This window comes from Dicentrarchus labrax, unplaced genomic scaffold (assembly GCF_905237075.1).
Source record: "Dicentrarchus labrax unplaced genomic scaffold, dlabrax2021, whole genome shotgun sequence".
Lineage (NCBI taxonomy): Eukaryota > Metazoa > Chordata > Actinopteri > Moronidae > Dicentrarchus > Dicentrarchus labrax.
Window position 1 is genome coordinate 24,656,512 of NW_026136714.1, and position 18,354 is coordinate 24,674,865.

Here is an 18,354-nt window from a genome sequence, read left to right on the forward strand (position 1 = left end):
TGGGGATTCACTCCCTTTTGGAGCCGACCTCAACTGGCAGTTTGAGCAACTGCAGTTTTTGGCACTTTCACGTTCATTTTTCAGCCCAGGAGGTTGCCGCCTGGTCTACGCAAATAAGGCTGTAGCAGTAACTCTTCAGTGTGTTCAGGTTGCATTTTACTTCTTATCAATTTAAGCTTTTTATCTATAAGGGGAAGAACGTGTTGTTTTTTCAAAAAGGTACATGCAGTAGTCTTGCTTTAAAGATTTAAATTAAAAGGTACAAAAGCTTAAACAATACAGCAATAACGCTTGACTAGCGTATAAACAGAAAATACAGCTCATTTTTGTCTCCGGTGTTTGAAAACATTATAAAAGTGAACACATTTTTCTCTCGCATCACAATAACTCAAGAATTCCTGCAAAATGCCATCAGTCTGTTTTTCAGAAATTCAGACAGCCACTTTTAAAATGAAATATCATCAATTCAGCAAATGACTATATAAAAAACCCAGTAGTTGGGTGGCAGTAATTCACCAGTGGTACACCACATTTCAGCTGCAGATTGGGCCTTTTGAAGAAGTTTAATATATCTGACTGCCCTTGTTTGTTTCCTGTGTGGTGACTGATTGTTGTGATTCTGCTGGGTGTTTTTATGCTGAGACGCCTCAACCTTTCCATCAGCCTTCCCAGTGTCAGTCTTATCCCTCCTCTGCTGTGCTGTGATCTGATGGTGTGTGTGTGTTGGCGTGTTTGTTTTCCTGTCCTGACTGATGCCCTGTCGGAGCGTCCCAGTTGGGTGTATTCATCATTATGGATGCGTGTTTAGAGCCAGGGATGCACACCAGGTAAAGAAGAGGGGGGGGGGGGAGATGTTATAAATAGGCACTTGGCTCTCTAGCCATGTGGAATTGATGAGTTTCAGCACATTCTGCTCTGCAGTGCCAGGTTTAATTTCTACCGTCCTGACAGCACAAACCTCAGAGCCCGGAGACGTCACGCCTGACTGCCGCTGCTGTGCAAATGTTAGCCATGTTTGAGGATGGACGCACGCATAGCGCCGGCTGCACCACTCCTATCGGGCGTCTGACTGGGTGTACATCCGCTCCTCTAAACCCCTGTCACCTTAAGAGACAGGCAATCACATTCCCCTCCTGACCGCTCACCAAACAGACACTCACCAGCAGCAGACAGTAACTAATCTCAGAGGCAGTTTCCAAGACCTAGCTCGCCTCAGTCTAACATGGTCAACTACTTGTTATGAGACAGGTGAGAGCCTCCCTCCCCTCCTCTGCTCCCTCCAGGCACCCTAAACCAGAGAGAGCAGCAACACTAGCAGTAGCAGTAGCACTGTCTCTGAGGATCTCTGACTCCTGGCTCACTCTCAGCTGCTGGCAAGAGCACAGTCAAATTAGCCAATAAAAATGTGTGAAATCGGTGGCTCAGCGCCGGCGAGGACATGCCAGGAGAAATAAACATCAGCGCTCGCACAACCAGGAAAAAGCTCATGCGAGGAGGAAAAGGCGGAACGGGAAGAGCTGCTCCGCCAATTCTACGGTGCGATTCTCTGATTTCAGACGCAGAATCGGAGATGCACAGACAGTCAGAGAGCAAAGTTGTTTCTCTGCTCCACTGAACACCGAGACCCAGCCTCAGATCAAGCCAGTGGCAGCACAAGTCAAAAGAACATGAGCTTCTGTCAGAGGATACACAGCCCACATGTGCTGAAGTGATTTAATTCCCTCTGTTCATCTGCGGTGTTTCCCCCCCGCTGAAAGCCTGGGAATACCAGTCTTCATTTCACATGATGCTCGGCTGTGAAGTTTAATTTCAGCAAAATCTAAACACGCTAATTAAATATCATAACTTTCTGAAGAAGGCTCTTGTAAAGGCACCTGAAATTTTAATTTAGACTTCAAAAGAGCGAAGACTTTAAAGCAAATCTATTGTTTTTCATTTAGACTTGCAATTTTCTTTTCTCTGCAGTACTGCAGTACGTAGTTATGATTGATCTGGTAATTAAAATATGCAGAGAGGGAAAAATATTAACTGCTCCTTTTTTCACTTTTTTTTGTTTTAGAAAACAGCCGACACATTTTCCTCCTCTTTCCAGCACAGATAATTAAATTTTGCACATTGATGTTCTTTACACAGCATTCATCGGCCTCATTATTTTTCCATTTTCATCTTTCTGGTGAGAGATCGATAGATTGATAAAATGATGGAGCCTATCTTAAATAATGCAAGCAGAGAAAAGTTACACTTACTTTGCTGCTGGCTAAGTGTTTGAACTTTTATTCTTCTTTCAAATTGTATTTAATATCCCATGAAGGTAGCCCTCGCAGTATTACATGCTAGTGTAAATCATTTATTCCCATTTTTGCTGTCCCTCTGCAAAAAAAAAAAGAGATGCTGCTCCGCTCTGCTCTTAGTGGGCCTATGGTATATGAGATGATGCTTGTCAAGGCTAATATCCTAAATGATAAAGAAACTGGCAATTCAAAGAAAGACAGCGTAAAGTAGGCCAATTAGTACCTAGGGAACATTTTGCTAGAAGAGATAGCAGCTCCAAATGTCACATGCACGACATTAGGACCGATTGTTTATAATATGACCTGACAGTTTGGGTCGCTCTAATATGGGATTAACTACAATACTAATTAACATGTGGCTCTATTAAAACAAGCAGCTGCAAGTGAAGTAACTCTTACTAGGGAGGGGGGCCACTTTAATGTACACCCCACATTAAAGTGTTGCTTCTTCACCACAAATCAAATGTGTTTTTACACTTTTAAGAGATCTGCTTGTTTTATTCTTATTTTACACTGGAAATACGACATCCTAAATCACACCCGCTGCCCTTAAATATCTAAGCCCACAGATCAGAGTGTTCTTTGCCTTTGTCACAAACAGATATATGTTTTAAAGTCCCACTGCAGGGCTCTCTTGTTTCATCCGAGACATAAAGTGGCCACGGTGGCCTGAGGAGAGTGTTAAACACATCCTCAATTAAAGCAAAGTAACTTTGCATCTCCTCGTGATTTCTCCTGCAGTCGCTGTAATTGGGTCTCGGTGGATTTAGTGGGAGAGCTCCGGCTCTTCTTCTGGAGTGAAGGGCCCAGCCTGGAGTGGGGCCAAGGGAAAAAAGCTGCTGGTCACCAGGCCCTGGATGCTAGCAGCTGGCAGGAAGGAGCGAGAGTCAGCTGCAGCCAAACGGGAGCACAGGTGGAATCAGGGAGCTCCTTACAGAGAGGCTCTGTTACTCAGTCAGTATACAGGAGACTCGGAGGTCCAACCACTCTCTGATTGGAGTGAACATGCAGGATTTTGTAGCACTGGGTTACCAGTGGTAGAAATTAACTAAGTGCATTTACTCAAGTACTGCACTTAAGTACAATTCTGAGGCACTTCTTTTATATCTATTTTATGCCACTTTATTCTTCGACTCCACCACGTTTCAGAGGGAAATATTGCACTTCTTTTTATTTGACAGCAATAGTTACTAGTTACATTTCATCATAAAAGAGCTCATAAAATACAATGGACTGGTTAAGATTAAATCAGCGGTTTCCAACCTCTTTGGCTTGTGACAAATTACAAAAAGGCAGTGTGTATTTGAGGCTCCCTGTCACAGATGTAAATGAGTTGTGAGCATTTCCACTAAAGAGTAATTTCCCCTCTAAATCTCTCAGATTTTGTTCAATTTATATAACTATTCAGAGGTAAAATTACACATTATTTCACAACAAAAGCAAAGATTAAAGAACGGTTAAACAAAAGAAGAGTATCAATTTGTGTGGCAGAACTGTATTTATTCTATATTTCTGCCCTATTAATCATCTCTTGACATCAGTCTTGTAGTCTTGGAGTGGACCGACAATTAGGTTTGTAACCGGTCGACTATCTAACTGTAAATACTAGTTCCACCTCAACCAGCTACCACAGTAAAGTGCTACTTACACATCTATGCATCAGTATTAACAGTTTCATAATTGAATATATAATATTATATTTGTACTTTGATACTTTTGCTGATACTTGTAATGGTTTATTTTGTTGTAATAGTACTTTCACTTAAAAAGGTCTGATAACTTCTTCCTCCACTGTGGGTTACTAACATTTGTCACTGGAAAAAATTAGTCAAAAGGTGATCAGTAGGTTTTTAGACTTCCACCTATAGACAAATATATGGATCATCAAGTACACTGATGACATAAATCCATTAGAAAAAAGCAGATGTAGATAACGGTAGCAGACAGAAAAGGATTTGAGACAACTGAGATGTAAATTGTTCATAAGATTCTGGGATTGTATCGATTTATGTTAAGTTCACATATTGGTTATGAAGTTAAGTCTTTTCAGATATTGTAAGTGGTGATAAATATAAATAAATAGTATGTAGGCAATCTACAATAACTGACAAGCAGTATTTGTTTCATGGTTTTCTTCAAAATAGCCAATCTCGGAGGCCTCCCTGGGTCATGTATTTGTGTGTATGTGTGTGTGTCAGAATGTGTGTGTGTGTGTGTGTGTGTGTGTGTGTGTGTGTGTGTGTGTGTGTGTTTGTGGGCGTGTGTCTTCTTCTGGCGAGACATGTGAAGGACAGCCGAAGGTGCGGTGAGATCCAGTGATGGGCTTGTTTTATTACATCTCATATTGAGACCAATCTCTGTCCATTCACCTGAAGGACAGCCAGCTATTCCCTAACTAAATTAGCCAGCCGCTGTGGTGTGAGAGGGCCTCCACAGGCGCACACACACACACACACACACACACACACACACACACACACACACACACACACACACACACACACACACACACACACACACACACACACACACACACACACACACACACACACACACACACACAGAGTCACAGATGCAGGTACAGGCAGTCACGCAATAATGTGTATTTTTCCTCCCCCTCCTCTCTCATGCCAGAACTCACACTTACATGCATAATCACATGTCCCGTCCCTCACTTTCCATCTCTCACACTTGCACACATACACTCTCCCCAGCTGAAGCCAGTGGATGTGGGGTAATTGCAGTCACTGTGGCAGGTTGCGTGTTTATGCCCCTGTCAACGAGGGCTGCAGACCACCTCCTTGTGGGATCATGTGACACAGATCTCAGCACTGTAGCCTACCTGGGTACACTTCACCATGTGCATGTGTGCACACCTTCACAAGCCATCTACCCATAATGTAGCAAATGCATAGAGCTTTAACGCACTGTGGCTGGGAGGGTGAACGTTCACTCCATGCTCTCTCTTCCCTAATGAAATGTCTTTTGTACAGTCTGTTATTTTTTTTTTTTTGTTCACTCACGGCGGATGTTCTAATGAGGCAGAGCCTGAAATAGCAGTGGGGCTAGCACTGCAGAACTATGACATCCCATGTGAGAACTTGCCCAAATCACAGTGGCTGCAGCCGTGCGTCAGGTTTCTTTATTTATAACCCGTATGGAATTGTCCTACACTCTGAGCATATGGAGGGTTATGTAACGCTCAGCATCCAATAGATAACCACTAAAGTCAGGTCCTATATATAAAGCTTGCTGAAGAGTTGTTTCTGAGGTTGCTTAAGATTGATTTAGCACTCCTGAATGTCTGCTTCAAAATGATGTAACAAAAAGAATAGTTATTATTGCCAGCATTCCTGGCAATTCCTTTAAAGGGAGAGTTCATTCAAATGACAAAACATACCTCAAGTGGTGGTCTAACTATGCCAATGCCAGTTGTTTGGGATTTATTTGCCCAGGTTTTGGAATGTACATGTCTGAGATTTCTGCCTCCACCTTAATACAATGGATGAGAAATGGAATTCACTTTGTTTGAGGTGCTCACAGCACTGAAAGCAGTGAAAATAGATATATTTTTAATTCACAAAGAGCATATCTTTCCAGAAACAAAGTCCCTGACCTTACAGTCAACATTTTTTACAGTACATACTTTCTATGAAAACTGTTGATAAGAGGGCTGTGTATTGGCAAGAATCTTTCAATACAGGGGTTACCATTCCATATATTGCTTTATATAAAAAAAAAAAATCAAATACTTTTACTTTTTTGATTCAGAAGGAACAGTGGGATCTGCAATTGTATTTATCACAATCCCCCGTAACATCCAACATCATAGCCCTCAGTTTACGTCTACAGCACTGCTATCTAGCTAATGGGGGTTTAAACAAGAGAATCGATACAGTGTTTTTGAGAATCGCTACAAAATCACAAAACTATATCTATAGCAATACACAATTTTAGTTGATAATGTGTTCTGTGGAGAAGTGGTTCCCAAGCAGGGGGATCAAGACCCCAGCAAGAGGTTGTAAGCTCACTCTAAGGGGTCAAGAGATGCTTTCTTGTGTAGGATATAGGAAAAACACTTTCTTTAATATTTGCTTCTTTCTTATGAAATACTGTTAGGTTTGACCTCTTAAGGCCCCTAAAATGTATTTAAATGAAACAGTCTTCAAAGGGAAAGTCACTCTTTGATTAAACTGTTCATAGTTTATCCATTCAGTGACATAGTCACAAGTAGACTTTGCTTTTTATTAGGGGCAAACAAGTTCGTAGTCACTGCACAACCACAGAATTTTTAAATGTAATTATACTTGTTCAATAATGCACCAACAATTTAATTCTATTCACTTTCCATTTTATTGGAAAGGAAGCAGCAATCTCAGAAGCAGATCTCTCAAAATCTGGACAAAATAAACAAAAATTGCATACGTACCATGAAAGGTATGAAAATGTTTATAGTTTTGGTGAATTGACCCTTTAAGGAATATTGACAGTTGCCTTTTGAATGCTTTCTAATTTTATCAATAGATGCTAGGATATGCGTTTGAAAACAACATCAGCTCTTGCTGTTATAGCGATCTCATCTGATTAGCCATCATTCGCTCAAATTGAAATGCCACCTCGCGCTTGTCACATTGTATATGAGTGATCAGGCAGGAAAGCTGGTCATTACAATCATGACATCAAATGCCTGGCAGCAGAGGTCAATCAGTGTACATTAACCAAACAGAGCTCATTTGTTTTACAGCTTTTAGTGGCATGTTGGCACAAGCGTACATGAGCTTTAGGCTGGCATCCAGCGGGCACGGAGGGCCTCCCAGCAGAGCGGGGAGCAAGATGGGCCTTGGCCAGCCCTCTAACACAAGAATATGAAGGAGACCGAGAGGGGGATGTTAATGTGCCCCCTTACCCCCCAGTGTTCAACCACTCAGCTGATTTATGCAGCTGAAATGAACTCTTTTACACTGGGCATTCATAAATACCTAAAAGGCTTTAAAATGATGGTCCAGTCACTGCCAGAAGAGACGTGCACTGGGTTTTTTTTTGGAAAATAATTTTGGGAAAATCCTTGCTCTCTTGTTCAGTCTCTTTTCTCCTCTCTCTTTTCGGCTGCCGCACTTTTTAATCTTTGGGTGTTGACATGTCATCGCACTGATGCATTAGTGTGTGAGGTAGAGTACAGACAAATGCATACATACGCAGTCCAAAGATCACTCTTAACCTTCACCTGGTCCTAATTATAGCAGATGAAGGCACATTTCGGTGGCACTCCGGTGATCTGTCATCGACAGGCCCTCTCCAGTCAGGCTGGGAGTGATATCTCTCTGTAAAATATGTATGACATCAAAAAGCCTTAAAGGTTATTACAAATTAATAATGACTAGTGGGCCGAGAGCAGTAAAAAATAGCCTCCCCTTGGTGTCGTGTTTAAATGTTTAATTTAACATGCTCCAGTATAAATGTGGACTGCCTCCCAGCAATATGCACAGGGCCCCGAGGCCTCACCAGACTGTCAGTGCTCTGGAACATACAAACCCAGACCACCAGGCTCACTTGTATTAAGATCGACATTCAGATTAGACTGATTCACGCAGACATGAATGATCATCCGTCTGGAGCCGTCAACTGTTATCTTGAAAAGGCACCGCTCTTCTATCTGCGCGTCTCCAACAGCATACAGAATTATAAAAACACTAAAGGAAGCAGTTTTACACAGATCAAGCGCAAATTCTCTGTAGACTCAGAGACATAGAAAAGCTCTCTCTGAGTGTTTCTCTGAAGCAAGTCGAATCATTTGGCCCTGAACCCCCCTCACAGTAATGTCTGAAGACACTGTACAAAATTGCCTTATTTATGCCTGTAATGTAAGCTGTCTGTTCTGGTGTCGCTCATTCTCTGTGGAACCGACGACGGTGGCAGCCGAGTCTGGAGTGAATTTGCCGGGCGACTACCTGGGAAACATCAACAGTCATTAATTATGTAAAACTCTTCTCACAGTGGGAGCAGGGAGAGCTGCATACAACTGCAGCGCCCGCTCCTATTAGACTCAATGTACTCTACAATGAGCCCCCACTGCCTGGGGGCGTGGAGGGATTATCAGCCTACCGCCACGACCCCCCATAGAAAGACACACACGCTGCACAGTACACACACACCTACACACACACACACACTAAATGTAACGTTCTATTAAGTTCTGCACCAGTGTATGCTTGTGTTTAGCTGAGGAGGAGAATAACAGGAATCTCGGCGCTGTCTCTCCTCCCTAGTCACCCCATCATTCACTTCTCTCCGTCGCAGGTCCTGTTAGGTCTTTTTCTCTCTCCCTGGCAATTGTCTTCTTTCCGGCTTTCTCACTACAATGAATGAAATCGGCAAATCTGACAGGACAAATGATATGCCATGTTTGTCAGGAACGCCTGGTAAGGGGGCTGTTTTCATTGTTGATAGTGCTGCCACCAACGCTGTGCTGGTCTCCGCTACTTGGAACCAAATTACCCACAGAGCCGTCTTATGCAGGGCCTACCTGAGATCTTCCTCCGAGCAGTGCAATTGACAACAGCAGATTTATCAAGCAAATAATGGACCTAATTTCTGCACCATGTGTTTCCAATCCATCTTCTGTTAGCAACAGACGCAGGATTGTTTGGCAGACTTCAAGTCATCTTCACAGCGCTCCGTTCCTCCGTCAGCTGCGCTCTCCTAGCCGCGGTTCAAGGCTCGTTCATCAGTGCTGCTCTTTTTAGCGGATGCGGCTTTGGCATGATGTTCCTCCATGCTGAAACAAAGGCAGCGCTGACACCTGTAATTAATTAGGCTATTATGCATTCCGCAATGATAATTGCCTCACTGGAAAGTCACCAGCCTTCTAAGAGGGAGAGAGAGGAGAGGTGGATGGAGAACGCTATCCATCATAGTGGAGCGCTCTCCCTCTCTCTCTCTCCCTCTCTCTCCCCTTGTGTCATGCTGTCTCACCTTGACTGGTGTAGGCAGGGCTAGAGAAACACTGTCAACATGTGTCTGAGGGCGAGATATGCAGCTGTGCCTCTCCCTTGCCAGGGCTGCTCCAGTAGCGCCCTGCCAGGGTCCATCCACTCCAGGGCTTTGGCTCACATTGGCACAGTTACTCATGACACCCCATCTGTTGTAGCTTTGTTCACTAGGGCAGTACAGCACCGGGATAATGGGGGCACTTTATTTTTATAATTAGCCCTTACCTACACTTCTCCTCTCTTCTCTCCTCTTAACAGTTCTCCCTGCTCTGAAATCTAGTCCAGGTGCACTCATTACTACTTTTCACAGTCCTCCCTTTCAGCACATCAACCGTTGCCTTCATCTTAGCCTCAGCACGCCCCCGCTCCCTCCCAACGTGCCATGATAGATACGTTTTCAGCAGACACACTCTCCTCAAGGTTTAGGTCATTCACTGCATCAAACATTTGAAAGCGCGAGCTCAAAGAAAATGACAACTCCTGTCTTTTGAACTACAAAGACATTCCGAAAAGATTTGTTTTCTTCCCTCCGTTTGTCTCTCACAGGCTCTTGACTCTGACTTTGCCGTGACTTTGAGATGTTAGCGCCGAGGCTGGCGCTTTTGAGTTTTGTCGAGAGGGCGGGTAACTCAGTGCTCCTGCCGCCTGTTGATGGTGAGGGGGACCCAGAAGGCACCTGCTGTGTAGTGGAGACAGCAGGCCCTTTGATCTGGGTTTAATGTCGTGCCATGTTCTGTCTCTCATGCTGCTCCATGTGCCACGTCCGTTGGGATTACGTCAGCTCCACCTTGATCTATAGAGATCTGCTCTCCTCTCAGCCTGGGTCATTATTGCCATTCTCTACCCAAGATGAAGCTCATTTTGTTGTCTCATATTCAAGTGAAGCAACTTACGTCCTATAGCTTGATGTCCCTTTTTAGCCATGCTAGTGGCATGGGATAGCAATATAGGTTTGTCAGTCCGTCTGTATACCGTCCAGACTGAAATATCTCAGAAACTATTTGATGGATTGCAAAGGGAAATGTCTTGACAACTGTTGGATGGATTGCCAAAAGAAATTTGCTACACATGTTTATGTTCCTCTCTGGATGAATTGCAACAACTTTGGTGATCCCCTGACTCTTTATCTAGTGCCGTGATTCGGTCAAGTGTTATTTTTCCCTAAAATTTTGGTTTAAGTGTGTAGGATTTAGTGCCATCTAGCGGTGAAGTTGCAGATTGCAACTAATTGAATACCTCCCGCTTTTCAAGTGTGTAGGAAAAAGTTGCGTAAAACACAAAAAGCCCAATCTAGAGCCAGTGTTTGGTTTGTCTGTTTTGGGTTACTGTAGAAGCATAACAGTTCAACACGGCTAGATAAATGACTCATTCAAAGGTATCAATAACGCAATGATTCTTCTTTTCACATGTTGAAAACATACCTATAAATATGATATTCAGTTTCTGCCAATAGATCCTCCTAAATGTTACCCATGTGACCTTTAAGACCAAATACCTGCAAAACAGATTACATTCCCATCAGCCTGTACTTTGTATTTAGTGCCAATATGCTAACATGCTAAACTAAGATTTGTGAACATAGTCAACATATAGCTGCTAAATATTAGTAAGTTGGCATTGTGATTGTGAGCATGTTATCATTATCAATGTTAGCATTTAGCTCAGTGCAGCTAGCATGGTTGTAGATTCTCATTCACTTGAGTTGAAATGATAACATAAACATAATATGAACATTCTTCCTACCTTCTCTATGGATTAATAGAGATCTGAAACCGATCATAAAACTTATATTGAAGTGATTCTGCCTGACACTGTCCTACTCTACATCCATGCAAATGCAAGTGAGCCTCTCCCTTAAGGCTTCCGTAAATCGAGTTGTATTTTCACTCTGAATTTGTCACTGCATCGTTGCTGGATAAGTGGTATAAAAGAATATTGGTCAGCTCTGGCCATTTATTTGGCTGAGACTGCAGCTCTGCAGTGGCAGAGTGGCGGTGGCGTCAGTCGGTTTGTGAGCGCAGTGCGCTGACTGACAGGCACCGCTGATTGGAATTGACGTGGCGACGAGATGTGTGTCAGTGCTCTGACTGCTCATCTCGCCGGGCATCCAGAGACGGCCACAGCCACCGCCATGCTGCTACCACCACTCCGAGATGGGTGTCACCATGATTAAATCTTCCCTCAAACACAGTCTGTGCGTAGTGTGCATCTGCCTGAGTGCAACCTGACGTGTGTGTTTGCATGCTCCCAAGTTCAAGTGTGTGTGTGTGTGTGTGTGTGTGTGTGTGTGTGTGTACGTGGGTGTGTGTGCGTGGGTGTACACGGGTCTCTCACCGTCCAGACTGTATTGCAATAGTGTTTACCTCTGCCCCTCTCCTCCACCCACTCATCAGTCACTCTACACCAACTCATCTCTCTCCTCCCGCCTCTCTTCTGAACCTACACTCAATGCAAAACAAACGCCAGCAGTGACAGCTGCAAAAGTGCTGGGTGGCACAGCTAAAAAATGATCTTCTCCCTGCCTCTGAAGGGAAAATTGTGGTTTTGCATTTGATTTTTTTAACATACAGATCACATATAAAGGAAACAAAAAGCATATAACTGTAGGACTGCCCTACAGTTGTGTGCTTTGCAGGTCCTTGGATTGTTTATACAATTTTGAATCTACTGAATCTTGCCACCCCCACATGAGTGAAGCAGGCATTCCTGTGGCCAGTCAGCCATAAAGCTGCATCTCTTAATTTTCTTCAAAATCAGATTCAAGATCAGATCAGTTTTAAATGTTGACCTTTGTTTAAGAGCCTTTCAGCTGACATTAGAAGAATATTGAGCAAGATATGGAATCCTTTTGCTGATTAAGAAACATTTATACCAGAGAATTTAAAAAATCTGTTGAATAGAATAAAATTCCAACCAGTATTTCTTGAATTAATCTAAGCACTGATTGTACAGGAAGTGAAGGGACTTTTTTAAATATTCAATATATTCTTTATATAGTTGAACATTTAACTGTTGGTCAAACAAAACAAGCTATTTGAAGACATCATGGTGGGCTCTGGAAAACTGAGATTATTCCATCATCTTCTGAGCTTTTATAGACTATTTGATTAACTTGTTAATGACAAAAATTGATTGATTAGTTGATGAAAATAATTGTTAGCTCTAGTGTGTGTTATTGTACCTGAAGACTGTGCCCTGCTTCTAAGTGTTATAATAGATACTTGGCTATGAAGCCCCTATGAGTTGGTATGGTATTCTGCAATTAAAGAAAATTACTAGGAAAGGATAAATAATGGTTAAAATATTATTAATTGCAAGTGAAAACACTGTTTAGAGGAACTGAGGAAAAGGGGACACAGGAGCAGTGGTTAGTAATTGTTGAAGAAATCTTTGTAATCAAAATGTTTCTAACAAGGAACTAAGCTGAAAGAAAAATACGCAGATGTGGACATTATACAGGCTCAAAATGGCGACAATTGTAGTCAGCTGCTGGTGGATGTTTTACCAATAAGAATGAAACTAAAAAACACACTCACACCTTTAGATTTCAGTGCAGCTTAACACGGCATAATAGTAGAGCGTTGACCATATTTTGCCTCATTTTCTCAACACTTACATTAACACCAAGCACTGAACGTTTGTCAGGAATCCAGTGGATTCTTCTGGAAGGTGTTGTGACAAGTGGTGTTGCGGTGGTTGTGGGCTTCCCACTGTTTTGTTCTAATAAGCATGGAGCGGGATCGGGGTTGTTGTGACATCCTGTCAGCCTGTGGGCTGGACTGCCGCTCAGTGAGCAGCACAGTAGGATGGACTCCCTATGATTGTGCACTGACCTTTGCATCATGGGGAAGATGACAGGTAATTTAGAGGCCTCAGGGACTGTGGAACCATACATTTGCTGTCCCCAAACCACCCACAGCATCAACCACATTCACCTTGAGATGGGAGCAGAGTATCCATGAGCGCTGCGTCGCACACTCACATGCAAAGAAGCAGAGAATGCAATCACATGCTGTTTACACCCAGGCAGAGATGCATATGCAGACATGCTCCAAGCATTTGCTCACTTATTAGCAAAAACACGCAGTGCAAGATCTGCTTTGACACCCGCCCAACACCCCCCATCATCGTCACACACTCTAATCACCTGCATCATCACAACCCATCCTCAAACAACCAAATCACAGGGGGTGGCAAACTGGTAAGGCAGAGGGGGAAAACGATGATTTAGAGTGATAATTGCATAATCACCAGTTGTGATAATTGTAATTGATGACTGCATAATTGCTAATTGCGCTCTTTATGGGAACCTCTTTTTTCCGTTGTCTCTACGTCTCTCTCTGTATGTTGCTCAGTAGCCCTTCACTCTGCTTCCTCTACTTCATTCTAGATTTGTTCTCTCCACCTTCATTTATTTCTTTCTCCTCAACACATGCTAGCTTGTTCTCACACACACACACACACTCAAATGCACACGCAGAGACTCACTAGCGGGTACTGTAAGTATTCTCAAAGGCTTATCAGTAAGTATTTCCCAGCAGCCTTGTCCCAGAGGCTGTGTTCTGCCCACTCTGTTGCTGCGTGAAGAGTTATGGAGGAGCGCTAACAGGTTTCCTTTGTCTCTCTCTTGCTACTCTGCCCCAGGCTTTACTCCTGCTTGTAAAATCAACCTGTGGCCAAGCCCATTCCCTCGGTAGACATATCCTTTATCACAAAACGGGTGAAAACAAAGAACGCGCTGTGAGCCGAAGCCAGGGCCAGAGCCATATCTCGCATCCAAAAGAGGGGAAGAGATTTGGCCAGTTGTAGTCCTTCGTCGAGACGTACCTCTCTGTACAACAGCCCTGTCTGCTCGTAGTATGAGACCTCTGGCTCTGAAATCCAATGTGCTTGGCTGGAGGTGGATTAGCATGGAGATGAAGATGACTCCCCAATCAGCCCATATTATGCACGACACCTCAGAGTGCTTTGATGATAGCAAGGGAGGGCCGCGCGCGTGTGTGGGGGTATCTATACGCATAGCGGGCGCTAACGTGAGAAGGCGTCAGGCAGGCGTGTGATTGATGTCTCTGCTAGCGTCTGTAGGCAGGTTAATGGTGTGATTGTGGAGGTAATCTCCGTGTTCTCTCGTTAAAGGATGATGGAGGGCCAGGAGACCCCTCATGTCTCTGGAAGAAGGAGTCCTAGCTGTTGCTTTTACAGGAGCTCAGGCTTTTTACATATGCAGTTGGGAGCCTCATTTGATGTATATGCTACAGAGGAAGCCAGACCAGCTAGCAGGCTGTCAGTGAAAAGTTGATGACTAGCGATGGGTTCAGCCACCCTGCTGTAGTGGCCATGTAGTTCAGGTGTAAGCTCAGGTTGGTGATAGTTTGTCTGGATGTCACAAAGTGCTGTTGGAGCTTGTTTGTTATTGGTTAGTGGTGTCACATTCTGGGTCACAAAATTGCTCCTGTTCATAGTGAAATCGTAGCAAACATAGAAACAGTCTCTCATCAGTGGGGATAGAGCAAACTTTAGCTGACCCAACACCAGTTGTTGATGTACTCATAACCCACATATAAAGCTGGAAACAGTGTTTATGGGGCCACACATTTTCACTGTTTGTGAGCAAACATGCCAACATTAATGTCATGTCCTGGAGAGGAGAGGGGGGAGGTGGGTGGGTGACTTGGGGGTGGGGGCGGGGTTTAAATTGGGGTATAGCTGAGTGAAACAACAGCATAGTGTAGCAGGGAGCTGGCTGAGAGCTGCAGACTATTGCATCTGTATTGATTGGGCTCCAGCCTTTTCCATTTTCCATGAACTCCTCTGAGCTGCTCCAAGTGGGAGTGATGGGGGGGATTTGCTTGATCTTTATGATATTTCTTTAAACATGATGCTGTCGTTATGCCTCCCCAGGGAAGACGCCAGCCATTTCCAGTAAATCAAAGGCTCTCTGTCTCTCTCGCTGTTTTCCACACACCTTATTTATAACCCCACTAAACAGCCCCAACACACCACCACCACCGCCTCAACCACCACCGTTCTCATAAGTGTTTTCAGCCTTTGCAAAATGAATGTTTTTCAAGTGCAGTCATACCGATGAGGAGCAGCCTGGCTCTGCCATACTGTGCACTTGAACCTCCGTTTGCGGAGTCTATTGAGCCGATCCGGCAGAGGCTGTAATCAACAGTGACAGAAATGACATAGACAATAGATGACAATAATTTGAATTCCGTCTGCTCTTGGAGTGGGGGGTCATTTGGACGAGCCTGATCCGATTTACCGTTGCAGAGCAGAGGACGTCGAGAGGCAGCTACGGCGCGTCCTCTGACTTACAAACAGGCCGCAGGTCTTAGCGGGAGCAGGGAGCAGGGTAACCCACATACCCACTAGTGCAGGTGCCCTCTCCATGGGGCCAGGTGGTGGCTAATTCGCTTTCTTTGTCCCTCCTAATGAATCGTTAATTGGTTTGCATCACCCGCCGAGTCGAGGATAGCAGGTGCCGAGTGCTGCTGGTGATGGAGGCCACTGTCACTGGCGAGCCTTCTTGCGCACGCCGGCACCTACATTTAACAGGCCAAATGTCACCTCGCAACATGCAGCAGCTTGGCAGTCAAACAGGGAGGATATGATCATAGTTTACACCTTGTTTCTGTAAGTGTCAGTTCTCATGTAGAAATACAGCCTTTGAGTTGGTTAATCTATTCACTGCACAGTATTTCTCTGCTATACAGGTCTTATATGTTATATTCAGTACATATACAAGGAATGCAGGAATGTTTGTTTCATTTATTGGAAGGATGTGGTGAGGTCGACCTTTGCTCTGTTTACTATTGATTTGTTGTCGGCTATTTAAGATTTTAAGCGTTTTCTGCTCTGTGTAAAAGCATCAATTTAATGCCTGATATGTAAATATGTTGTGCATTGTGAGTTAGGCATATGCCAGGATTATATCTATCTATGTTTACCTTAATGGCATCTTCTCCCCTGCAGGTGGTTGCTCTGAACAAGCGTAGTAAGGAGGCCGAGTCTGCGTTCCTGGGAATCTACAAACAGCTTATCGAGGCCCCAGGTGAGTCTCCCACTAAGACCAGAGATGTGCATCTTCACAAACAACAACAGCAGCAGCAGTATAAACACCACACACTCACACATTACTTTTAGAATGATCTTTCCCCCTTCAAAGATCACTCCCTGGAGATCAATTCCCCATCAAAACTCTACCACTATCACTGGACCGGCCCTATAAGTATACACGTGGAGACATACGTATCATGTGTATATATATATGAAGCAACATGCACAAACCAAAAAGTAATTTTCTTGCCATAGATAGATATGGTGCAATATCACATGGATGTAAGATACATAAAACCCTATACCCTGTGGCTCTTATCTATTTTTCAAAGTCTGTGCTCTCAGAGTGGTTTCCAAAACTCTGCGTGAGGCCACTTCAAAACCCAGCACTGGTCCTTGAGTGTAGCCTGGCTGAGGAGCGAACACATCCTTGAGGAGCTCTGCTGTTGATTGTGGAGGGCCAATTAAAATCCCAACTGAAGTCTGGCTTCATGTGGAACGTAGGCCTGATGAGGCCAATGGGGGAAAAGGGAGAGAGGGGCAAAGACAGTAAGTTAGAGCGTAGGGAAGACATATTGTGTGTTTATTCAGTTGCTATTTCAATGCCAGGGCACATGTACTGTGTTGCTCTTTGTTGCAGGAGACGGCAGCAAAACGCAGCCCAATCTCAGTCTAGATCAGAGAAACACTTGTGGCAGAAGTAGAGAATGCTGTTTACAGATTCAATGAATACAAGATAAAAGTCTGCGTCAGAGAAATAGCGACGGCAGCAACTGACTTTTAAAGGTCTCCATTTTTCCTTGAAGTCCCCTGCTTGATATTGCACCACCACACACACACACACACACACACACACACACACACACAAACACACACACTTTGAATGGAGTTATTTCCTTGATAAGAAATACCGTTCTTTGAAGATGTATTCAGTTTGATTTTCTGACCTATACCTTTTATATCAAGACCTTAATTCAAGCCCAGGAGCGTCTTGTGGGATATATTTTGTCGCAAACCCCTCTCAAGTAGAGAATAGAGTCAACTAACAGTTGTTATGTTCTAGAACAAAGACTTTAAAATAAAGAGAAAGGCCACTGCCAGCCAACACCGAGTCTCGTGTGTAAGAAAAAAGAAAAAAAAACACAATAGTTTTTGTTTCCAAGGTACCTAATAATTATTTCTGCTCTGTCTCTTTACATACAGTGTACTCTATTTACACACAGTCTATGTGTGGTCATTATATTGAGTATACAATAGTAGACCTTCCTGTGTCAGGTTACATCAGGTGACGTAATGCAGCCAGCCTGCTACCTCCATTTGACCTTACCTTTACAAAGGGAGGCTGTGTCACTGTATCACTGAGACTTAAACAGAGTGAAGCCACTTGTTTTCTTTCTCAGCAAAGGTCAGAAAGTACCAAACAGTGCTGGGCAGGCACCAGGAAAATATAATTAATGACTTATTACTAATTAATTGTCAAGGAAAGTCACATTCATAATAATTATGTAACATCTGACGTAGTTACATTGGTCGTACATTACTCGTTACTCAGCCTAGCTGCATTAAAGGTGCCTTCCAACCATTTTCCACTTCTGTATTGAACACGTGGGGGAAACAAGACGTTGTGAGCTAGCATAGCCCCACTCTGCCACAGTTACAAACTCTCCAACTCTGAACAAAACCAGCTGATTCCTGAGTATAGGATTACCATTTTGCTGACATTAACTAGCCAGCTTAGAAGACCCAACATGTGGAAAGTGTAGTCCTCCTCTTTTGGTTGTGGCTAGCCTCCCCATACCTCTAGCCACTGAGCCAAGCTAAGGATGATTTACCAGTCAGGCAAAACGGGGATCCTCCTTACCCTTAAGTCCCAGATTCACTGCATAGAAATTGTATTTTAGTCATTTGATTCACAGCTAATTTGCACCACGGAAGTACAACATGAAATAAGGTTCCTGTTCCTGTTTCCATGCCAAAATCACATTTTATGACCCAAGTTATTTTATTTTGTG

At 43.6% G+C, this 18,354-nt stretch overlaps 1 protein-coding gene across 2 annotated transcripts in view; it reads left to right on the forward strand.

Annotated features, from left to right (window-relative positions):
* cux2b (cut-like homeobox 2b) overlaps positions 1-18,354 on the forward strand; it is an 87,205-nt gene that overhangs the window by 41,744 nt on the left and 27,107 nt on the right. For both annotated transcript variants that reach the window (XM_051422823.1, XM_051422824.1), the window contains exon 4: positions 16,259-16,337. In XM_051422823.1, the coding sequence (XP_051278783.1) occupies positions 16,259-16,337 (79 nt within the window). The remainder of the gene's footprint in view (positions 1-16,258; positions 16,338-18,354) is intronic.